At 45.8% G+C, this 25,870-nt stretch overlaps 1 protein-coding gene across 11 annotated transcripts in view; it reads left to right on the top strand.

The window, feature by feature from the left end:
* ntng1a (netrin g1a) overlaps positions 1–25,870 on the top strand; it is a 290,272-nt gene that overhangs the window by 107,168 nt on the left and 157,234 nt on the right. For all 11 annotated transcript variants that reach the window (XM_046292522.1, XM_046292524.1, XM_046292525.1 and 8 more), the window contains exon 4: positions 5,638–5,810. In XM_046292522.1, coding sequence (XP_046148478.1) covers positions 5,638–5,810 — 173 coding nt within the window. The remainder of the gene's footprint in view (positions 1–5,637; positions 5,811–25,870) is intronic.

Here is a 25,870-nt window from a genome sequence, read left to right on the forward strand (position 1 = left end):
TGTGTGTGTGTGTGTGTGTGTGTGTGTGTGTGTGTGTGTGTGTGTGTGTGTGTGTGTGTGTGTGTGTGTGTGTGTGTGTGTGTGTGTGTGTGTGTGTGTGTGTGTGTGTGTGTGTGTGTGTGTGCGTGTGTGTGTGCGTGTTTGTTAGCAAAGGGCTACTCAGGAGAGCCAGAGCCTGGTTCTCACTTCCTACACTGCACTGCAGGCCAGAGGAAGGCTGTACAACTCCTTCATCAGGAGGCAATTAGCAGCTAACACGCTAGAAAGAGGGAGATCTGTTTAGATCTAATGTGAGCTGAAGTGTCAAGAAAGGGTGTGGGTGTGTGTGCGTGCGTGAGTGTGTGTGTGTGATGTGATGTGAGGGTGGCTCAATGTCACCCTTCAACATCATTGCAGCTTCAGGGAGGAGGGGTTGTTGCTTATTGCTGCGAGTCACAATGTTTGAAATAGTTGTGGTTAGGTCCCTGATAAGGCTCTAAGTAACGGTCGGACTCCGTTCTACCCAGACACATTACTTGTGGACACCTTCAGGCCTTGTTAGTATTCCTTCCAGGGATTCTATTTCAATTTGGCCTTTGCATAATGGAGTCGGAGCTGGATCGTTTTTCCCTCCCCTCCATTGTATTATTGTTGCTCACTTACAGGAGACAGAATGCGTATTTAACCCTATTCGCTTGGTTACAATAACACCTGCACGTTTGATTGAATTTAATTGCTTCACTTAATGAACCCACTTAAGGGCCGTGTTTCATTCACGCTGCTCAATTTGGTAGGATCAGCACCGTTACATGGCCATGTGTGGGCTTCGTTTGTGTGTAATTATGATTAATTAGCGACTGATATGTCTAGCTACAAAGGCACGGTAAAGAAAATGCTGGATGAGGGAAAAGTGCTTGTTTGGTTATAATGAGATAGCCGGTGTCTTTCGAAAGAGGTTATAGATAAAAATGATTTTAAAAAAGGAAGAGCAACTTCCCTGGAAACTAGGCCTTGTGTCGTGTTGTTCTTCTCTTTGCTAATGACATTGGTTTGGAGAGTGCACAACATGCCGTCTCGTCCCTCATTGTCAATCAGAATTCCATTACTTTGGAGGTCAGAGTCTCCGGTGCTTCAGGCGAGCTGGGGGTAAGCTCCACTCCGCTCGCATCATCGCACGTCTCTGCCGCTTGTCTCTTTTGGAAAAGATAAATAAATAAATCAGAGCTGTACAATGTATTCTGTCTCCTCCATCTCAAGGAGAACGTCAAACCTTTTGTCAGATGTAAGAAAGTGTGGGTGGAAGACTAGAAGTCTGAAGTCAGACAAAAAAGGCAAAACCCCAGCATTGATTTTCCCTTTCTTTTTTTCCTCCACTTGAGCACGTTAACCTGTCTGAGCAATGAGCACACAGCCTCCTGGGTAATTTTATGAATAAATATCCTCATGACCTCTAGCAGAGCAGCAGACAGTGGTTGGCTCTCCAAACTCGCCTTGAGCGATAGCCCTTTGAAAGTACCACGCGAAAACAAAACATTGCCTAACCACTATGAATATTTAATTTGAGGCAAGGCATAGGAGCAGAAAGAGAAAGAGACAGAGGACAAAGAGTGGGAGAAAGGGACAGACAGAAAGTGAGAAAGTCTGAAAGAGAGAGCGATAGAGAGACTTCCTTTCACTGTTGCACCCATATCCGCAGACTTTACACTAAAGTGTGGTGACTAGCATTAATTGAAGACAGTTAGTGAAAGTGAGAGTGCCCAGGGGAGGAGCTTTGCCATTAAATGCATGTTTACAGCATTACTCGCTTAAGCCGTCCCCTTCTCCTAGGGCCTCCCCCGGCACCCGGGGCCTGGGTCTGATTTCCACACGACAGAGCCAACAGCTAAGAGATCCATGGGCCATGGCTCCACACACACACACACACACACACATGCACACATACATACACACAGGGCTGGGAGACCCATGGGCCCACCGCCCGGCCTCTTCTTCATTATGCCAGCAGCGCGTGACGATATCATTTCTGCCCGATGATTAAAATGTCTCCGGTGTTGAGGGGACCTGAAGGTTACAGCACAAAAGGCTCTCCTCTCCATGGAGTCTAAGTCTCAGACCCCCCGACAGTTATAGAGAGAAAGAGAAGAGAAAGAGAGGAGAACAGAGAGGAGAACAGAAAGGAGAACAGAGAAAGGTAGCTGCCTCATCAGAATGTCAAGTAATACAGTTTAACCGGCTCACAACCTCACTGCATTTAACATTTTGGTTATGTAGCATATGCTCAGACAGACAGACAGACAGACAGACAGACAGACAGACAGACAGACAGACAGACAGACAGACAGACAGACAGGCAGGCAGGCAGGCAGGCAGGCAGGCAGGCAGGCAGGCAGGCAGACAGACAGACAGACAGACAGACAGACAGACAGGCAGGCAGGCAGGCAGGCAGGCAGGCAGGCAGGCAGGCAGGCAGGCAGGCAGGCAGGCAGACAGACAGACAGACAGACAGACAGACAGACAGACAGACAGACAGACAGACAGACAGACAGACAGACAGACAGACAGACAGACAGACAGACAGACAGACAGACAGACAGACAGACAGACAGACAGACAAATAGGTGTCTATTATCTGTCAAGGCTGCTTGTTGATTCTTCAGTGTGAGGCACATTGTAATCGCGATGTCCCCTGTCGCCACTGCCACCCAACAGCCTTCTGGGTAATGAGATGCAAATCGGGGAGCCTGAGGAAAATAATGACCCATCATTTATGCTGAGCGTGTATACCTGCGGGGATGGCGGCGTCGTTCATCACCCTGAAGCACTTTAGAGCATGATGCACATCAGTTCCTACAACATCACCACAACGCTACAGCGCTGCACGTTCCCCCCGACATGCCGCGCCATAATAGGTTTAATAATGGGCACCCATATTCATGCAGGGGGGACGGGTGATCTTATAGGCCTTCAGAAAAGAGTGAGAGGGAGAGATAGAGAGGGAGAGGAGAGAGAGAGAGAATGAGAGAGACATAGCCAGGGACAAACATGACGAGAAAGCGTTGTGGCCCTAATCGGTGGGTGACGGCGAGGCGGCCTGAAATCGGAGCATGAGGAATCAGCCATTCCTCCACCGCCACAGCAGATGAGCGGAGAGCTGCTGAGATAGATCAAAGTCGGCTGATTGGTTTAGGAGTGTTGTTCCTTGTGAGTCCTCATATTTATCTGGTGAATCAGGCTTAGCGTTTTTAGAGCTGGCGCAGTGAGTCGTGGTGGAGGGATTAACACTGCCAGCTGTCACTGCAGTCTCTCACCATGTTGTTAGTGTTAGGAAGGGTAGGCTGAGCTGTCCCTGGCTGATCATTCCTCAACAACACCCTCCACACTGCTCCTAATAGAGATATGTTCCCAATAGAAATACATATATATTGTTGTTCTACCACATATGCAGCCATGATAGCAACACCAATCCATAAACTGTAGCCCTGCTCACAATAGAAGGACATTAAGAGTCACAGTATTTTCACCTGATATGAACCCATCAGAGCAACACCAATTCACATGATTCCTTTTTATGTCGTTTTCATGTCGTGTTTAAAGCTGACAGTCTTGGGAGGCTCTTCCTGTCTCTACATGGTACAGCGCTGAGTAATGATATTCTTTGAAATAATGGTATTTTTCAGAAAGTCAATCCAAATGAAACTGCTGTCAATAGTTTTTGGAAGTATGCCTTCTCATATTGCTGTAGAGTCATGAATAGTGAGAGCTGAGTGACGACGACTCTCCTCTCATCTGCGATGGGAGGCTAAGGGTGAGGCCGCACGTGGACACCAACACATACATGATATTACCTTGCGCGCACAGTCCCAGCAGACGAGTAGAGTTACCTCCCAACGCCAGTACTCCAAGTCAACACTACCACCTCCATTTCTCTTTCTCCTAGGATGGATAGAGATCACAGTGGATCGCAAAACGCAATTGCAACCTCCTTGACTCGTTGCAACAAAATCAATGCAAGCTGTTTTTAGACTTCCTCTGTGTCAAGTGCCATTGTCAGGATTAGAGATGTGTACTTGGCATAAAGTTTGTATGTCCCCAGTGGTCACTTTGAGTATTGACTAGACATGTCTATGTTGTTGTGCTGTAATATTACAATTGTAGTGGGATGAGAATAGGAATTCGCTAGGTTGTTTATGTGAATGCCTGAGCCTCTTTTAAAGACCTAGTTTTTTTTCTTTGCCAAAATAAGAGTGGTCCTGCTCTTTAACACCCTTGAAACATCTGATGTGTACAAACTCAGAGAGAGAGAAGGGGGGGGGGGGGGGTGACTACAAATCTCTTCTCCCCGGTTTGTTGAACAATTCCACTAGACTTGTTTAATTTAGTCTCTCTCTCTCTCTCTCTCTGATCTTTCTCTCTCTCTATCTATCTCTCTCTCCCCTTTCTCACATTCTCTCACTCTCGCTTTGTTAAATGTGACCTTACTGCAATTACACTTCCTCCAGTGAGACAATTATAAATAAGTCATCTTTCATGGCAGAAGAAAGAGGGAAAATAATGATGCAGACTCTTTTGAGGAATCCTTGGCGCTGTGTGTGCTGTTTGAAGTTGTTCTCCTGAAACTGAGAATACCTCTGTCTCTGTTTCTGTGTTCACATGCAAATCATCCTCAAGGAAACCCTGCCCTTCTGCACTGTCCAAATACTTACTCTTTATCCCTCCCTCCCTCCCTCCCTCCCTCCCTCCCTCCCTCCCTCCCTCCCTCCCTCCCTCCCTCCCTCCCTCCCTCCCTCCCTCCCTCCCTCCCTCCCTCCCTCCCTGCCTGCCTGCCTGCCTGCCTGCCTGCCTGCCTGCCTGCCTGCCTGCCTGCCTGCCTGCCTGCCTGCCTGCCTGCCTGCCTGCCTGCCTGCCTCCCTCCCTCCCTCCCTCCCTCCCTCCCTCCCTGCCTGCCTGCCTGCCTGCCTGCCTGCCTGCCTGCCTGCCTGCCTGCCTGCCTGCCTGCCTGCCTCCCTCCCTCCCTCCCTCCCTCCCTCCCTCCCTCCCTCCTGCCTGCCTGCCTGCCTGCCTCCCTCCCTCCCTCCTCCCTCCCTCCCTCCCTCCCTGCCTGCCTGCCTGCCTGCCTGCCTGCCTGCCTGCCTGCCTGCCTGCCTGCCTGCCTGCCTCCCTCCCTCCCTCCCTCCCTCCCTCCCTCCCTCCCTCCCTGCCTGCCTGCCTGCCTGCCTGCCTGCCTGCCTGCCTGCCTGCCTGCCTGCCTGCCTGCCTGCCTGCCTGCCTGCCTGCCTGCCTGCCTGCCTCCCTCCCTCCCTCCCTCCCTCCCTCCCTCCCTGCCTGCCTGCCTGCCTGCCTGCCTGCCTGCCTGCCTGCCTGCCTGCCTGCCTGCCTGCCTGCCTGCCTCCCTCCCTCCCTCCCTCCCTCCCTCCCTCCCTCCTCCCCTCCCTCCCTGCCTGCCTGCCTGCCTGCCTGCCTGCCTGCCTGCCTGCCTGCCTGCCTGCCTGCCTGCCTGCCTCCCTCCCTCCCTCCCTCCCTCCCTCCCTCCCCCTCCCTCCCTGCCTCCCTCTCTGTCATGCTCTTTTCTTTCAATCCCACATTTTAGCTCAGGAATTGAAAGTGAAAATTCCACAGGTGTTGATTTCTCTTTTCTCTGTTCTTCCTCCTCCTCGACAGGTGCAAGTGTAACCTTCACGCCAATAGTTGTGTGTTTGACAAAGAGACGCTAAATTGTGAGTGTGAGCACAACACCACGGGGCCGGACTGTGGCCGCTGTAAGAGGAACTACCAGGGAAGGACGTGGAGCGCAGGCTCCTATCTACCCATCCCCAAGGGCACGGCAAATACCTGTGAGTAACCAACACACACGCACAGGAATACACATGCACAAATATATTCACACATGCACAGAGACACATGAACAGATGCAGATGGATATTATGAACACATAATACAGACACACAGATACACACATATATGCACAATATATTTCTCGCAGGTGCAGGTATTCGCACTCATGCTCTGAAGCACCCACAAATTCACACACCTCATGATGGTCGTGCTCTCTCTTTCTCCCTCTCTCTCTCTCTCTCTCTCTTTCTCCCTCTCTCAATCTCTCTCTCCCCTTCTCTCTTTCTCCCCCTCTCTCTCGATCTCTCTCTCTCTCTCTCTCTTTCTCCCCCTCTCTCTCTGTCTCCCTCTCTCTCATCAGGGGGTGGATGTAATCCAGAGCTCTTCGTCTCTTTACTACAACAGATCCCAGATCCCACTCTAACCCTAGTCTCCTTCTCATCTTTTCATCCCCTCTACAACGTCTAGCTGCTGCACTAAACAAACCACAGTGTATTCATGTCATTCTTTCACAGCTTTGTATTTGTACACTGCCTTTTCACAACAGAAAATGGGGTCTTTCTCCCTCCATTGTTCTTAACAGGTCACATGCTGGATGTCTGATGTGAAGCTCATGGCGATGGGGCTAAAGGGGCCAAGGATGCCAGTAGCCTGCACAGACGTGATGTAATGCAGCTGGTTATTCCAGCTCAGGGAGATTCTTTAGGAAAATGTTTGTGTGTGTGTGCGTGTGTGTGTGTGTGTGTGTTTTTGTGTGTGTGTGTGTCCAGAGTGTGGCAGGAGCTTCCTTCTTTAGCACCCTTCTCCCCTTCTCCCCTATAAGCCTTGTTTGGCCAGACGTAAGGTCTGTTTCACATCTAGCAGGGAGGAGTTGTAAATGAGCCCAGATCAAAGTAGTCAGAGGCAGACGTGTCTCCCATGGACACACACACACACACACACAGGTGGCAGATGCTTCCTTCTGTACCCCCTTCTCCGCCATAAACCCTGTTTGGCCAGACGGAAGCCAGCTAGCGCTGTCAAATAAATGGCATATGCCTCCGAGACACACCTTATAGGGCAATTTGCCATTTTAACATAGACAGGGGGTTACTGAATACCCAGAAGAAAAGGAAGAGAGAGGATCATTCTTGCCAAGGACATGTTGAAGGCACAACCAGTCATTTTTTGATGCTGTTGGTGATGGTTTGATTGTGTTGGCATTTCTGAGCCTGTAGGGTTTATCATAGGCAGGTCTGTTATTGCGTTGGGCTGGATGTTTTTCTCCATTAGTGATCTCTTGGCTGCTGGGTGATGATGTAAAAAAAAAGTATTCTCCCTCCCAGGTGGAGAGAGTTATGAGTCTTAGGGAGTGTTAGCAAAATGGTCATTCTGAGACTGAGATTGACAGCACATTATTAAAAATGCCCATGTGGATGGGTGTGTGTGGACTCACACACACATACACGCACGCACAGGCACACACACACACACACCCACACACACGTTCTCTCTCTCACCCTCATGATAAAAGACAGTCTTACCTTAAAGTATATTATTATACTTTATGAAAAAATCCATAATGCAGTAATACTGTGAGGTCTAAGAACGCGTGCCCTTCCCCTTGGAATAAAGAAAATGCATGATACTAAAAGAAAAATCTCCTTATGCTGTGTGTAATTTCAAAAGCAATCACAGACAATTTCACAACTCTATCTAAATGTCCCTCCAACCTATCGAGCATATCGCTATCCTATACAGAGAAATTAGTCAAAATCAAACATTTCATTAGGATTTAATTTATTTTTATGATACACATCAAGTCGTGTGAAGTGGTAACGAGATCGATGATTCATGTTATAGGACGGTGATACAGTGGATGATTCCACACGCATGTTCCCGTGTTAAATCTACAGAGTCGACAAGGAAAAGAAGAAAAGCTTGTTCTTTCTGACCGAGTGAATGAGGGAAAGTGATGGAGAAAGGAAGGGACGGGTGAGATGGAGGGATGGGAAGTGGGCATCACTCTCTGTCACGGATAACTCTGCCTTCTGGGGCCTCGGAATATTCTCTCTCTCTCCCTCCCTTTCTCCCTCTCGCTCTCTCTTTCTCTCTCTCTCTCTTTACTTCTCTCTAACCCCTCTTTCCGTGTGTCAGTGAAGAGAGAAGGAGAGGGATCAGTTGGAGAATTACCCATGGCAGTTCATTCTTCTAGGGCGAGGGGTTGCAAGGAAGAAAGATGGAGGATAGTGGTGTAGTGGGTCTCAAGCCTTTCTTCCTCAAATGGTGGAACTAGACAGGAACTGAAAAGGCTAGCTTGGTGAGCTGTGAAAACTGTGACGACTGTTCTAGAGGCACGTTACAGTGTGTAAAACTGCACTGAGTGTACAAAACATTAGGAACAGCTTCCTAATATTGAGTTGCACCACCCTCAGAACAGCCTCAATTCGTCAGGGCATGGACTCTACAAGGTTTCCTAGGCGTTCCACAGGGATGCTGGCCCATGTTGACTCCAATGCTACCCACAGTTGTGTCAAGTTGGCTGGATGTCCTTTGGGTGGTGGGCCATTCTTGATACACACACAGGAAATGTTTGAGAGTGAAAATCCCAGCAGTGCTGCAGCTCTTGAAACAAACATCTACTAACATACCCCGTTCAAAAGCACTTAAATCTTCTGTCTTACCCATTCACCCTCTGAATAGCACACATACACAATCCATGCCTCAACTGTCTCAAGGCTTAAAAACTATTATTTAACTTGTCTCCTCCCCTTCATCTACACTGATTTGAAGTCGATTTAATAAGTGACATCAATAAGGGATCATAACTTTCACCTGGAGTCACCTGGTCAGTCTGTCATGGAAAGAGCAGGTGTCCTCAATATTTTGTACTCTCAGAGGCAGATTACAGATACTTTTTCACAATCGTAAAGCCAGTGAAATGTTAAACATGTATGTACTGTATCATTACCACATTCCACATGTCTAAGCATTGTTTGGTAACATTGTTAATGGATTATGTTGTTATGCTGAACGTCCGTAAAACCACCATAGGAGTGTTCAAGCATTCAGATCTGTCCACAGACAATGATAAGGAGATCACTGTTGTCATGGATACACCTCAGGTCTAAAGTAGACCGTTTGAAATGATGGCCTCTTGATAGCCGTACCGTAAACACACCATCGACGTTATAGCCTTTTTCTCAGGAACCACCCCCCACATTTAAAACAGCTATGGTAAGTACAAATCATGTCTATCAGGCTCTGTATTGCATCACACTTCCCTGCCTTGTGGTCCGTGTTGGACGGCAGGTCTGTGGTCAGCGAAATGTGCGGTCGTACCAAACGCTCCTCGGTCATATCGAACCCACCTCTGATCTCTAATTCCTCAGGATTAGGAGCCACATGTAAAGCTTCACGTCTTGCCGAGAGGAGTTGTAAATGAGCTCAGATCAAAGTAGTCAGAGGCAGACGTGTCCCCCATGGACACACACACACACACACACACACACACACACACACACACACACACACACACACACACACACACACACACACACACACACACACACACACACACACACACACACACACACACACACACACACACATATCCCCGGGTGGATTTGTAGGGATTCCTCTACTCCTCCTCCGTGACAGACCCTGGTCCGTGGGGAAAGGCAAGCCAAAGCCGTCTAACTGATATCAGCTTTTATGTGACTTATTGATTTTACCGCTTTCGATTTTAATGCCACCAGAGGGGGTCAGAGTTTACTAGGTTAGCATTGAATAACTCTCTGTTACAGTAGTCTTTCCTATCTGGGTAAAGTACACTAGTGTGCTAACAGGATCTAGGAAGATTTGTCCCAAGCTTGATCATGCACTGTATTGTACGATGGATTCCGGGGGTGAAGTTTCAATCAGCCCCTACCCCATACGATGGGCTCTGTTGAGGAGACACAGTAGTCATTCAGCTTTAACAGATACCATATATATGTCTTATAACAGACTTACCAACCCCTAACCAGCAATACTGTAGCATGTATCTGGAAGAGGTGACAGTCACAATAGGAGCAAACCATTCTGCTTCTCTAATTAGTGTACAATAACGCATACCAACCAGATGTCACAGCGGTGTTATTCACTGTTGAATCCAATGGTGTGGTTCAGAATGATGGCAATAAGAGAATAAAACGTTTAAGTGATAACGCCCGAGAAGCCGGTTTTCGGACGACTTAACAACATTGTTGTCACGGCCGTTGCAAGAAGAGGACCAAGGTGCATTCCTTTTATTATTATGACGCCGACCAAAACAATAAACAATCCAAAAACCAACAGTGAAGCTAAAGGCTATAGTGCCAACAAACAAAGACAACTACCCACAAAGACAGGTGGGAAAAAGGGCTACCTAAGTATGGTTCCCAATCAGAGACAACCATAGACAGCTGTCCCTGATTGAGAACCATACCGGGCCAAAACAAAGAAATACAAAACATAGAAAAATGAACATGGAATGCCCACCCAAATCACACCCTGACCAAACCAAAATAGAGACATAAAAAGCTCTCTAAGGTCAGGGCGTGACAATCGTGCTAATATATCCTCCAAACACCGGCTTTGAGGATAATATCACTTAAGCGTCTTATTCTCTTATTGTTAATACCCTATTCAAATAGTGATTGACATATTTTCATTAAAAACATTATTTTGATGAATTTATTCATGCTATTTCATCCTTCCACAAGATATATTCCTGACACAAATCTAAGATTGCTACCCAAGCCAGCTGGTTCGTTCTACTGGTTCAGTTGCCAGAGACGCGAGATCCAGTCGTTAAGTATTTTTGTTCTGTATCTATGGACGCGACCTAGTCGTTCATTCTAAGTGTTCCATTGCCATACTGGCTGGCAAAGTTATTTTCCCTTGCTTGCTAGATGGGCAACTACGGCTAACTTACAGTCACGTCAAACAGTGCAGACAGAATAACAGCAAAGTAGCTGCCTTTGCGTTTGTTTAAGCTGTTTTCTAGTGACATTTATTTGGATACATGCATAATAATGAGCTAATGATGTACGATTTCACCTGCCATAAAAAAACGTGGTCTTTCGTAAGGACACTTTTGTTCAGAGGAGCTAGCCAATAACACCGCTAACACAATCACTTCATACTGAAAAGACTGCACTTTGTTAGGCAAGTCAGTTAAGAACAATGACGGCCTAGGAACAGTGGGTTAACTGCCTTGTTCAGGGGCAGAAGGACAGATTTGTACCTTGTCAGCTCGGGCATTCGATCCAGCAACCTTTCGGTTACTGGGCCAATACTCTAACCACTAGGCTACCTGCCACCCCTTTGAGAAATTGTGTTTGCGAAAATGCATTATGACACCTTTCTGTTTTCTCAGTGACATTAAATTCAGCATTTTAAGCGCACGTTTTAAGCACGTTAAGTTTGTTCCAGCTGAACGAGTCTGACCACAAGTCAGAGACCATCATGATGACAAACCAATGCGTTTGATGGATCATTTTTGCCTTCTTCTAATGCCTCTTAAGGGAAGTAATCCAAAAGTAAACGTTCCTGAGTTTTACATTTACATTTACATTTAAGTCATTTAGCAGACGCTCAAGTTATGTTACTGATTACAGTTTTGGACAGGCAACTGTAATGGATTACACGGCAAAACAAGTCAGCCAAAATGTAGATTTAGAAGGAAAATACACTGGATTTGATAAGTGACATCAATAATTGATCATAGCTTTCACCTGGAGTCCCCTGGTCAGTCTGTCATGGAAAGAGCAGGTGTCCTTAATGTTTTGTACTCTCAGAGGCAGATTACAGATACTTTTTCACAACCGTAAAACCAGTGAAATGTTAAACATGTATGTACTGTATCATTACCACATTGCACATGTCTAAGCATTGTTAGGTAACATTGTTAATGGAATATGTTGTTAAATTGAACGCCCGTAAAACATGTATACATGGCAGAACAAGTCAGCCAAAATGGAGATTTAGAAGGAAAATACACTATTGTTTCCTATGAATCTTTCCACACAGTGGGATCCACACAGATCAACATAAACCACCTATAACATGTTGGCTGATACTATATTTCCTGCTGCTGTCAGTGGTTGAACGCAGTCTGGCCCTGTTGAAGCAGCCAGCCCAGCCTGGTCCTGAGCCCTAGCTGCTATAATGAAGGGTCTCTGCAGCAGCGTGTCTGGAGTGGTACCATGGATACTGTAATTAGTGATACCTAAAGGCCTAGGTGGCCATTGTGTCTACACAGAGATGGGAAGAGAAGAGCTCTCCGCTCCCTCTTTCCTTGCCTCCCTCGCTCCCTCAATGTCTCTCTCCCCCTTCACCACCCCCTCCCTCTCCTCCCTGCCTCTCCCTCCCTGCCACCCTGCATTATTTAATTATACAGCGTTCTAGTTCTGTATCCGAACACCCCCCCATCCCTCTGTTCTTTATCTTCCCTCTCCTCTTTAGGTGTTGATGCTTTACTCTATTTCCTCTCTGCTATTTGCATTGTCTCCTGACTGCTGATCCTGTTCCCACTCCTCTATTGTCGTTTCATTCTCATTCTCTCTCTCTTTCTCCATTCTCTCTATCTCTTCCTCTCTCCCTTTCCCTCTCTTCCTCCCTCCATACCCCCTCCATTACCCCCCCCCCCCCCCGAGACCCGGCTTGTTTACTTTGCCTTTCCAACATCTCGCTCGCTGCAGCTGCGACGGTAATCTTTCTTTCAAATATTTGTTTCTTCCGTCTCAGGATTCTGTCTCTGTGTGCCTCATTCCCGGAATCTTAACTGTGCCTCCGAACTCGGCACACATGCACTTTACCACTTGCCACCTTCGATATAGATCTATTCCCCTTTCCCCCACAAGACATTTAGATGTAGGCGGTCGAGTGTTGAGAGTGTTCAGGATGGGGGCAGGCTGGAATTCGTCTCCAGAGGAATTCAATCAAATTATGTATGCTGCTTTTTCCGTGGCACGGATCGGCAAACTTCCCTCCATCCAAACCGGTTACTGGTGCCTGTCCCTACTATACTGACTGTGCCGGAGAAGGAGATAGAGCCCGTGCAAGAGAGTCAGTGCAACAAAAATGTTATTATAAAGGGGGTCAATGTAAATAGTTCAGGTAGCCATTTGATGAACTGTTCAGCAGTCTTATGGCTTGAGGTTAGAAGCTGTTCAGGAGCATTTTGGTCCCAGACTTGGTGCTCTGGTACCACTAGTCGTGTCATAGCACAGAAAACAGCCTATGACTTAGGTGGCTGGAGTCATTGACAATTTTTAGGGCCTTCCTCTGACACCGCCTGGTATAGAGGTCCTGGATGGCAGCCCCAGTGATGTACTTGGCCGTACGCACTACCCACTGTAGCGTCTTGCGGTCAGATGCCGAGCAGTTGCCATGCCAAGTTGTGATGCAACCAGTCAAGATGCTCTGAATGGGGAAGCTGTCAAACCTTTTGAGGATCTTAGGGCCCATGCCAAATGTTTTCAACCTCCCGAGACAGAGGAGGTGTTGTCGTGCCCTCTTCACAACTCTGTTGGTGTGTTTGGACCGTGATAGGTCCTTGGTGATGTATACACCGAAGAACTTGAAGCTCTCGACCCGCTCCACTAGAGCCCTGTCGATGTGAATGGGGCGTGTTCAGACCTTCATTTCCTGTCGTCCACGATAAGCTCCTTTGTCTTGCCATTGTCTGTGAAATGATGACAGCCAGGGAAAGTCATTGCCAACTTTACCTGCGGTGGAAATGTAGAAGATAAGCTGTTGTGGAAGGTCCAGGAAGTCACAGTGCCAAAGACCTGGTGAAGGTCAGGATGGGGTTCTGTTGAAATAAACATAATGAGGCTTGCAGGTATTCTACTAGCATTCTACTGCAATGACACAAATAGGTATTCTACTATCACTGCAATGACACAAATAGGTATTCTACTATCACTGCAATGACACAAATAGGCATTCTACTATCACAACAATGACACAAATAGACATTCTACTATCACAGAAATGACACAAATAGGCATTCTACTATCACTGCAATGACACAAATAGGCATTCTACTATCACAACAATGACACATAGGCATTCTACTATCACTGCAATGACACAAATAGGTATTCTACTATCACTGCAATGACACAAATAGGCATTCTACTATCACTGCAATGACACAAATAGGCATTCTACTATCACTGCAATGACACAAATAGGTATTCTACTATCACTGCAATGACACAAATAGGCATTCTACTATCACTGCAATGACACAAATAGGCATTCTACTATCACTGCAATGACACAAATAGGTATTCTATTATCACTGCAATGACACAAATAGGTATTCTACTATCACTGCAATGACACAAATAGGCATTCACTGCAATGACACAAATAGGCATTCTACTATCACAACAATGGCACAAATAGGCATTCTACTATCACTGCAATGGCACAAATAGGCATTCTACTATCACTGCAATGTCACAAATAGGCATTCTACTATCACTGCAATGACACAAATAGGCATTCTACTATCACTGCAATGACACAAATAGGCATTCTACTATCACTGCAATGACACAAATAGGCATTCTACTATCACATCAATGACACAAATAGGCATACTACTATCACTGCAATGACACAAATAGGCATTCTAATTTCACTGCAATGACACAAATAGGCATTCTACTATCACTGCAATGACACAAATAGGTATTCTACTATCACTGCAATGACGCAAATAGGCATTCTACTATCACTGCAATGACACAAATATGTATTCTACTATCACTGCAATGACACAAATAGGCATTCTAATATCACTGCAATGACACAAATAGGCATTATACTATCACTGCAATGACACAAATAGACATTCTACTATCACTGCAATGACACAAATAGGCATTCTACTGTCACTGCAATGACACAAATAGCTATTATACTATCACTGCAATGACACAAATAGGCATTCTACTATCACTGCAATGACACAAATAGGTATTCTACTATCACTGCAATGACACAAATAGGCATTATACTATCACTGCAATGACACAAATAGACATTCTACTATCACTGCAATGACACAAATAGGCATTCTACTGTCACTGCAATGACACAAATAGCATTATACTATCACTGCAATGACACAAATAGGCATTCTACTATCACTGCAATGACACAAATAGGTATTCTACTATCACTGCAATGACACAAATAGGCATTCTACTATCACTGCAATGACACAAATAGGCATTCTACTATCACTGCAATGACACAAATAGGCATTCTACTATCACTGCAATGACACAAATAGGCATTCTACTATCACTGCAATGACACAAATAGGCATTCTACTATCACTGCAATGACACAAATAGGCATTCTACTATCACTGCAATGACACAAATAGGCATTCTACTATCACTGCAATGACACAAATAGGTATTCTACTATCACTGCAATGACACAAATAGGCATTCTACTATCACTGCAATGACACAAATAGGCATTCTACTATCAATGACACAAATAGGCATTCTACTATCACTGCAATGACACAAATAGGCATTCTACTATCACTGCAATGGCACAAATAGGCATTCTACTATCACTGCAATGACACAAATAGGCATTCTACTATCACAACAATGACACAAATAGGCATTCTACTATCACTGCAATGACTGCAATGACAAATATGCATTCTACTATCACAACAATGGCAAATCAGCAATGGCATTCTACTATCACTGCAATGACACAAATAGGCATTCTACTATCACAACAATGACACAAATAGGCATTCTACTATCACTGCAATGACACAAATAGGCATTCTAATATCACTGCAGTGACACAAATAGGCATTCTACTATCACTGCAATGACACAAATAGGCATTCTACTATCACTGCAATGACACAAATAGGCATTCTACTATCACTGCAATGACACAAATAGGCATTCTACTATCACTGCAATGACACAAATAGGTATTCTACTATCACTGCAATGACACAAATAGGCATTCACTGCAATGACACAAATAGGCATTCTACTATCACAACAATGGCACAAATAGGCATTCTACTATCACATCAATGGCACAAATAGGCATTCTACTATTACTGCAATGACACAAATAGGCATTCTAATATCACTGCAATGACACAAATAGGCATTCTACTATCACTGCAATGACACAAATATGCATTCTACTATCACTGCAATGACACAAATAGGTATTCTACTATCACTGCAATGACATAAATAGGCATTCTACTATCACTGCAATGACACAAATAGGCATTCTACTATCACTGCAATGACACAAATAGGCATTCTACTATCACTGCAATGACACAAATAGGCATTCTAATATCACTGCAATGACACAAATAGGCATTATACTATCACTGCAATGACACAAATAGGCATTATACTATCACTGCAATGACACAAATAGGCATTCTACTATCACTGCAATGACACATAGGCATTCTACTATCACTGCAATGACACAAATAGGCATTCTACTATCACAACAATGACACAAATAGGCATTCTACTATCACTGCAATGACAGAAAAAAAGACAGTCATGGGGAAAAAAAGAGCCAACCACCAACAAACATGTAATCTAATTACCAAAAACTGTAATATATTACTTTACCAGATGAAATATTTAATTTAGATGACAGATACTTTTGATTACAAGATGATTACTTCTTAGATTACTTTTGAAATCAGAAAGAAGGTTTGCGGGAAAAATACATTCTGACACCTTTCTGTTTTCTCATTGACATTCAATTCATAATCAAAAAAAGGCATACATTTAAGTTTGTTCCACCTGAATGAGTCTGACCACAAGTCAGAGACCAGTATAACACACCAAATGCATTTTATTGATATTTTTCTCTTCTTCTAATGCCTCTTACAGGAAAAGTACTCCAAAAGTAACTGGAAGTAATCAGATTACGCTACTGTGTAATCCAAATGTTTACGTTACTGATTACAATTTTGGGCAGGTACAGTGCCTTGCGAAGGTATTCGGCCCCCTTGAACTTTGCGACCTTTTGCCACATTTCAGGCTTCAAACATAAAGATATAAAACTGTATTTTTTGTGAAGAATCAACAACAAGTGGGACACAATCATGAAGTGGAACGACATTTATTGGATATTTCAAACTTTTTTAACAAATCAAAAACTGATAAATTGGGCGTGCAAAATTATTCAGCCCCCTTAAGTTAATACTTTGTAGCGCCACCTTTTGCTGCGATTACAGCTGTAAGTCGCTTGGGGTATGTCTCTATCAGTTTTGCACATCGAGAGATTTTTTCCCATTCCTCCTTGCAAAACAGCTCGAGCTCAGTGAGGTTGGATGGAGAGCATTTGTGAACAGCAGTTTTCAGTTCTTTCCACAGATTCTCAATTGGATTCAGGTCTGGACTTTGACTTGGCCATTCTAACACCTGGATATGTTTATTTTTGAACCATTCCATTGTAGTTTTTGCTTTATGTTTTGGATCATTGTCTTGTTGGAAGACAAATCTCCGTCCCAGTCTCAGGTCTTTTGCAGACTCCATCAGGTTTTTGTATTTGGCTCCATCCATCTTCCCATCAATTTTAACCACCTTCCCTGTCCCTGCTGAAGAAAAGCAAGCCCAAACCATGATGCTGCCACCACCATGTTTGACAGTGGGGATGGTGTGTTCAGGGTGATGAGCTGTGTTGCTTTTATGCCAAACATAACGTTTTGCATTGTTGCCAAAAAGTTCAATTTTGGTTTCATCTGACCAGAGCACCTTCTTCCACATGTTTGGTGTGTCTCCCAGGTGGCTTGTGGCAAACTTTAAATGACACTTTTTATGGATATCTTTAAGAAATGACTTTCTTCTTGCCACTCTTCCATAAAGGCCAGATTTGTGCAATATACGACTGATTGTTGTCCTATGGACAGAGTCTCCCACCTCAGCTGTAGATCTCTGCAGTTCATCCAGAGTGATCACGGGCCGCTTGGCTGCATCTCTGATCGGTCTTCTCATTGGATGAGCTGAAAGTTTAGAGGGACGGCCAGGTCTTGGTAGATTTGCAGTGGACTGATACTCCTTCCATTTCAATATTATCGCTTGCACAGTGCTCCTTGGGATGTTTAAAGCTTGGGAAATCTTTTTGTATCCAAATCCGGCTTTAAACTTCTTCACAACAGTATCTCGGACCTGCCTGGTGTGTTCCTTGTTCTTCATGATGCTCTCTGCGCTTTTAACGGACCTCTGAGACTATCACAGTGCAGGTGCATTTATACGGAGACTTGATTACACACAGGTGGATTGTATTTATCATCATTAGTCATTTAGGTCAACATTGGATCATTCAGAGATCCTCACTGAACTTCTGCAGAGAGTTTGCTGCACTGAAAGTAAAGGGGCTGAATAATTTTGCACGCCCAATTTTTCAGTTTTTGATTTGTTAAAAAAGTTTGAAATATCCAATAAATGTCGTTCCACTTCATGATTGTTGCCCACTTGTTGTTGATTCTTCACAAAAAAATACAGTTTTATATCTTTCTGTTTGAAGCCTGAAATGTGGCAAAAGGTCGCAAAGTTCAAGGGGGCCGAATACTTTCGCAAGGCACTGTATTTAATAACTGAAACAGATTATATTTAGAAAGTAAACTACCCAACCCTGTCCATGGATGGCTAATTGGCAGATAGGCCCTTCAATGAGAGACTGGGAACAGTTTAAGTCTGGCCAACCATACAGTACAGATACTAGTCGCTGGTGGATAGAGCTAGATTAATCTGAGTTTGAGACTTTGTTTTTGGCCCATTTTCTGATTTTCTACTGTTATGAGTGGATGTGTGTGAGTGTGTGTGTGTGTGTGCACGTACGTGCCTGCATCCAATCATGCCTGCATCTGTGCCTGTATCCGTGCTTGTGTATACAGTGGAGCAAAAAAGTATTTAGTCAGCCAACAATTGTGCAAGTTCTCCCCCTTAAAAAGATGAGAGAGGCCTGTAATTTTCATGATAGGTACACTTCAATTATGACAGACAAAATTAGAAGAACAAAAACCAGAAAATCACATTGTAGGCTTTTTAATGAATTTATTTGCAAATTATGGTGGAAAATAAGTATTTGGTCAATAACAAAAGTTTATTTCAATACTTTGTTATATACTGAGAAGTGACTGAGAAGTGACCTCTGGGAGACTGAGAAGAGACTGAGAAGTGACGTCTGAGAGACTGAGAAGTGAACTCTGACTGAGAAGTGACTGAGAAGTGACCACTGAGAGACTGAGAAGCGACTGAGAAGTGACCTCTGAGAGACTGAGAAGCGACTGAGAAGTCACCTCTGAAAGACTGAACAAGACCTCTGAGAGACTGAGAAGAGACTGAGAAGTAGATTCTGAGAGACTGAGAAGTCACCTCTGAGAGACTGAGAAGTGACGTCTGAGAGACTGAGAAGTGACGTCTGAGAGACTGAGAAGTGACCTCTGAGAGACTGAGAAGTGACCACTGAGAGACTGAGAAGTGACCTCTGGGAGACTGACAAGTGACCACTGAGAGACTGAGAAGTGACTGAGAACTGACCTCTGAGAGACTGAGAAGTGACCTCTGAGAGACAGAGAAGTGACTGAGAAGTCACCTCTGAAAGACTGAAAAAATACCTATGAGAGACTGAGAAGTGGACTCTGAGAAACTGAGAAGAGACTGAGAAGTGACCTCTGAGAGACTGAGAAGTGACCTCTGAGAGACTGGGAAGTGACCTCTGAGAGACTGAGAAGTGACCTCTGAGAGACTGAGAAGTAAGCTCTGAGAGACTGAGAAGTGACTTCTGAGAGACTGAGAAGAGACCTCTGAGAGACTGAGAATTAACCTCTGAGAGACTGAGAAGAGACTGAGAAGTGACCTCTGAGAGACTGAGAAGAGACCTCTGAGAGACTGAGAATTGACCTATGAGAGACAGAGAAGCGACTGAGAAGTGACCTCTGAGAGACTGAGAAGCGACTGAGAAGTGAGCACTGAGAAGTGACTGAGAAGTGACCTCTGGGAGACTGAGAAGTGACCACTGAGAGACTGAGAAGTGACTGAGAAGTGACTGAGAAGTGACCTCTGAGAGACTGAGAAGTGACTGAGAAGTCACCTCTGAAAGACTGAAAAAAGACCTCTGAGAGACTGAGAAGTCACCTCTGAGAGACTGAGAAGTGACGTCTGAGAGACTGAGAAGTGACGTCTGAGAGAATGAGAAGTGACCTCTGAGAGACTGAGCAGTGACTGAGAAGTGACCACTGAGAGACTGAGAAGTGACCTCTGAGAGACTGAGCAGTGACTGAGAAGTGACCACTGAGAGACTGAGAAGTGACTGAGAAGTGACCTCTGGGAGACTGACAAGTGACCTCTGAGAGACTAAGAAGTAAGCTCTGAGAGACTGAGAAGTGACTTCTAAGAGACTGAGAAGAGACTGAGAAGTTACCTCTGAGAGACTGAGAAGTGACCTCTGAGAGACTAAGAAGTGACTGAGAAGTGACCTCTGAGAGACTGAGAAGAGACCTCTGAGAATCTGAGAAGTGACTGAGAAGTGACCACTGAGAGACAGAGAAGCGACTGAGAAGTGACCTCTGAGAGACTGAGAAGCGACTGAGAAGTGAGCACTGAGAAGTGACTGAGAAGTGACCTCTGGGAGACTGAGAAGTGACCACTGAGAGACTGAGAAGTGACTGAGAAGTGACCTCTGAGAGACTGAGAAGTGACTGAGAGGTCACCTCTGAAAGACTGAAAAAAGACCTCTGAGAGACTGAGAAGAGACTGAGAAGTGGACTCTGAGAGGCTGAGAAGAGATGAGAAGTGACCTCTGGGAGACTAACAAGTGACCACTGAGAGACTGAGAAGTGACTGAGAAGTGACCTCTGAGAGACTGAGAAGAGAACTCTGAGAGACTGAGAAGTGACCTCTGAGAGACTGAGAAGTGACCTCTGGGAGACTAACAAGTGACCACTGAGAGACTGAGAAGTGACTGAGAAGTGACCACTGAGAGACTGAGAAGTGACCTCTGGGAGACTAACAAGTGACCACTGAGAGACTGAGAAGTGACTGAGAAGTGACCTCTGAGAGACTGAGAAGAGACCTCTGAGAGACTGAGAAGCGACTGAGAAGTGACCTCCGAGAGAATGAGAAATGACCTCTGAGAGACTGAAAAGTCACCTCTGAGAGACTGAGAGTGACCTCTTAGGGACTGAGAAGAGACTGAGAAGTGACCTCTGGGAGACTGAGAAGTGACCTCTGAGAGACTGCGAAGTGACCTCTGAGAGACTGAGAAGCGACTGAGAAGTGAGCACTGAGAAGTGACTGAGAAGTGACCTCTGGGAGACTGAGAACTGACCACTGAGAGACTGAGAAGTGACTGAGAAGTGACTGAGAAGTGACCTCTGAGAGACTGAGAAGTGACTGAGAAGTCACCTCTGAAAGACTGAAAAAAGACCTCTGAGAGACTGAGAAGTCACCTCTGAGAGACTGAGAAGTGACGTCTGAGAGACTGAGAAGTGACGTCTGAGAGAATGAGAAGTGACCTCTGAGAGACTGAGCAGTGACTGAGAAGTGACCACTGAGAGACTGAGAAGTGACTGAGAAGTGACCTCTGAGAGACTGAGCAGTGACTGAGAAGTGACCACTGAGAGACTGAGAAGTGACTGAGAAGTGACCTCTGGGAGACTGACAAGTGACCTCTGAGAGACTGAGAAGTGACCTCTGAGGGACTGGGAAGTGACCTCTGAGAGACTGAGAAGTGACCTCTGAGAGACTGAGAAGTAAGCTCTGAGAGACTGAGAAGTGACCTCTGAGAGACTGAGAAGAGACTGAGAAGTTACCTCTGAGAGACTGAGAAGTGACCTCTGAGAGACTAAGAAGTGACTGAGAAGTGACCTCTGAGAGACTGAGAAGAGACCTCTGAGAATCTGAGAAGTGACTGAGAAGTGACCACTGAGAGACAGAGAAGCGACTGAGAAGTGACCTCTGAGAGACTGAGAAGCGACTGAGAAGTGAGCACTGAGAAGTGACTGAGAAGTGACCTCTGGGAGACTGAGAAGTGACCACTGAGAGACTGAGTGACTGACCTCTGAGAGACTGAGAAGTGACTGAGAAGTCACCTCTGAAAGACTGAAAAAAGACCTCTGAGAGACTGAGAAGAGACTGAGAAGTGGACTCTGAGAGGCTGAGAAGAGATGAGAAGTGACCTCTGGGAGACTAACAAGTGACCACTGAGAGACTGAGAAGTGACTGAGAAGTGACCTCTGAGAGACTGAGAAGAGACCTCTGAGAGACTGAGAAGTGACCTCTGAGAGACTGAGAAGTGACCTCTGAGAGACTGAGAAGTGACTGAGAAGTGACCTCTGAGAGACTGAGAAGAGACCTCTGAGAGACTGAGAAGCGACTGAGAAGTGACCTCTGAGAGAATGAGAAATGACCTCTGAGAGACTGAAAAGTCACCTCTGAGAGACTGAGAAGTGACCTCTTAGGGACTGAGAAGAGACTGAGAAGTGACCTCTGGGAGACTGAGAAGTGACCTCTGAGAGACTGCGAAGTGACCTCTGAGAGACTGAGAAGCGACTGAGAAGTGACCACTGAGAGACTGAGAAGTGACCTCTGGGAGACTGAGAAATGACCACTGAGAGACTGAGAAGTGACTAAGAAGTGACCTCTGAGAGACTGAGAAGAGACCTCTGAGAGACTGAGAAGTGACCTCTGAGAGACTGAGAAGTGACCTCTGAGAGACTGAGAAGTGACTAAGAAGTGACCTCTGAGAGACTGAGAAGAGACCTCTGAGAGACTGAGAAGAGACCTCTGAGAGACTGAGAAGTGACCTCTGAGAGACTGAGAAGTGACCTCTGAGAGACTGGGAAGTGACCTCTGAGAGACTGAGAAGTGATCTCTGAGAGACTGAGAAGTAAGCTCTGAGAGACTGAGAAGTGACCTCTGAGAGACTGAGAAGTGACTAAGAAGTGACCTCTGAGAGACTGAGAAGTGACCTCTGAGAGACTGAGAAGAGACCTCTGAGAGACTGAGAAGTGACCTCTGAGAGACTGAGAAGTGACCTCTGAGAGACTGGGAAGTGACCTCTGAGAGACTGAGAAGTGATCTCTGAGAGACTGAGAAGTAAGCTCTGAGAGACTGAGAAGTGACCTCTGAGAGACTGAGAAGAGACCTCTGAGAGACTGAGAATTGACCTCTGAGATACTGAGAAGTGACCTCTGAGAGACTGAGAAGTGACCTCTGAGAGACTGAGAAGTGACCTCTGAGATACTGAGAAGAGACTGAGAAGTTACCTATGAGAGACTGAGAAGTGACCACTCAGAGACAGAGAAGCGACTGAGAAGTGACCTCTGAGAGACTGAGAAGTGACGTCTGAGAGAATGAGAAGTGACCTCTGAGAGACTGAGCAGTGACTGAGAAGTGACCACTGAGAGACTGAGAAGTGACTGAGAAGTGACCTCTGAGAGACTGAGCAGTGACTGAGAAGTGACCACTGAGAGACTGAGAAGTGACTGAGAAGTGACCTCTGAGAGACTGAGCAGTGACTGAGAAGTGACCACTGAGAGACTGAGAAGTGACTGAGAAGTGACCTCTGGGAGACTGACAAGTGACCTCTGAGAGACTGAGAAGTGACCTCTGAGAGACTGAGAAGTGACCTCTGAGAGACTGAGAAGTAAGCTCTGAGAGACTGAGAAGTGACCTCTGAGAGACTGAGAAGAGACTGAGAAGTGACCTCTGAGAGACTGAGAAGTGACCTCTGAGAGACTAAGAAGTGACTGAGAAGTGACCTCTGAGAGACTGAGAAGAGACCTCTGAGAATCTGAGAAGTGACTGAGAAGTGACCACTGAGAGACAGAGAAGCGACTGAGAAGTGACCTCTGAGAGACTGAGAAGCGACTGAGAAGTGAGCACTGAGAAGTGACTGAGAAGTGACCTCTGGGAGACTGAGAAGTGACCACTGAGAGACTGAGAAGTGACTGAGAAGTGACCTCTGAGAGACTGAGAAGTGACTGAGAGGTCACCTCTGAAAGACTGAAAAAAGACCTCTGAGAGACTGAGAAGAGACTGAGAAGTGGACTCTGAGAGGCTGAGAAGAGATGAGAAGTGACCTCTGGGAGACTAACAAGTGACCACTGAGAGACTGAGAAGTGACTGAGAAGTGACCTCTGAGAGACTGAGAAGAGAACTCTGAGAGACTGAGAAGTGACCTCTGAGAGACTGAGAAGTGACCTCTGAGAGACTGAGAAGAGACCTCTAGGAAACTGAGAAGTGACTGAGAAGTGACCACTGAGAGACTGAGAAGTGACCTCTGGGAGACTAACAAGTGACCACTGAGAGACTGAGAAGTGACTGAGAAGTGACCTCTGAGAGACTGAGAAGAGACCTCTGAGAGACTGAGAAGCGACTGAGAAGTGACCTCCGAGAGAATGAGAAATGACCTCTGAGAGACTGAAAAGTCACCTCTGAGAGACTGAGAGTGACCTCTTAGGGACTGAGAAGAGACTGAGAAGTGACCTCTGGGAGACTGAGAAGTGACCTCTGAGAGACTGAGAAGTGACCTCTGAGAGACTGAGAAGCGACTGAGAAGTGACCACTGAGAAGTGACTGAGAAGTGACCTCTGGGAGACTGAGAACTGACCACTGAGAGACTGAGAAGTGACTGAGAAGTGACTGAGAAGTGACCTCTGAGAGACTGAGAAGTGACTGAGAAGTCACCTCTGAAAGACTGAAAAAAGACCTCTGAGAGACTGAGAAGTCACCTCTGAGAGACTGAGAAGTGACCTCTGAGAGACTGAGAAGTGACGTCTGAGAGAATGAGAAGTGACCTCTGAGAGACTGAGCAGTGACTGAGAAGTGACCACTGAGAGACTGAGAAGTGACTGAGAAGTGACCTCTGAGAGACTGAGCAGTGACTGAGAAGTGACCACTGAGAGACTGAGAAGTGACTGAGAAGTGACCTCTGGGAGACTGACAAGTGACCTCTGAGAGACTGAGAAGTGACCTCTGAGGGACTGGGAAGTGACCTCTGAGAGACTGAGAAGTGACCTCTGAGAGACTGAGAAGTAAGCTCTGAGAGACTGAGAAGTGACCTCTGAGAGACTGAGAAGAGACTGAGAAGTTACCTCTGAGAGACTGAGAAGTGACCTCTGAGAGACTAAGAAGTGACTGAGAAGTGACCTCTGAGAGACTGAGAAGAGACCTCTGAGAATCTGAGAAGTGACTGAGAAGTGACCACTGAGAGACAGAGAAGCGACTGAGAAGTGACCTCTGAGAGACTGAGAAGCGACTGAGAAGTGAGCACTGAGAAGTGACTGAGAAGTGACCTCTGGGAGACTGAGAAGTGACCACTGAGAGACTGAGAAGTGACCTCTGAGAGACTGAGAAGTGACTGAGAAGTCACCTCTGAAAGACTGAAAAAAGACCTCTGAGAGACTGAGAAGAGACTGAGAAGTGGACTCTGAGAGGCTGAGAAGAGATGAGAAGTGACCTCTGGGAGACTAACAAGTGACCACTGAGAGACTGAGAAGTGACTGAGAAGTGACCTCTGAGAGACTGAGAAGAGACCTCTGAGAGACTGAGAAGTGACCTCTGAGAGACTGAGAAGTGACCTCTGAGAGACTGAGAAGTGACTGAGAAGTGACCTCTGAGAGACTGAGAAGAGACCTCTGAGAGACTGAGAAGCGACTGAGAAGTGACCTCTGAGAGAATGAGAAATGACCTCTGAGAGACTGAAAAGTCACCTCTGAGAGACTGAGAAGTGACCTCTTAGGGACTGAGAAGAGACTGAGAAGTGACCTCTGAGAGACTGAGAAGTGACCTCTGAGAGACTGAGAAGTGACCTCTGAGAGACTGAGAAGCGACTGAGAAGTGACCACTGAGAGACTGAGAAGTGACCTCTGGGAGACTGAGAAATGACCACTGAGAGACTGAGAAGTGACTGAGAAGTGACCTCTGAGAGACTGAGAAGAGACCTCTGAGAGACTGAGAAGTGACCTCTGAGAGACTGAGAAGTGACCTCTGAGAGACTG

This window comes from Oncorhynchus gorbuscha, linkage group LG12, assembly GCF_021184085.1.
Source record: "Oncorhynchus gorbuscha isolate QuinsamMale2020 ecotype Even-year linkage group LG12, OgorEven_v1.0, whole genome shotgun sequence".
NCBI lineage: Eukaryota > Metazoa > Chordata > Actinopteri > Salmoniformes > Salmonidae > Oncorhynchus > Oncorhynchus gorbuscha.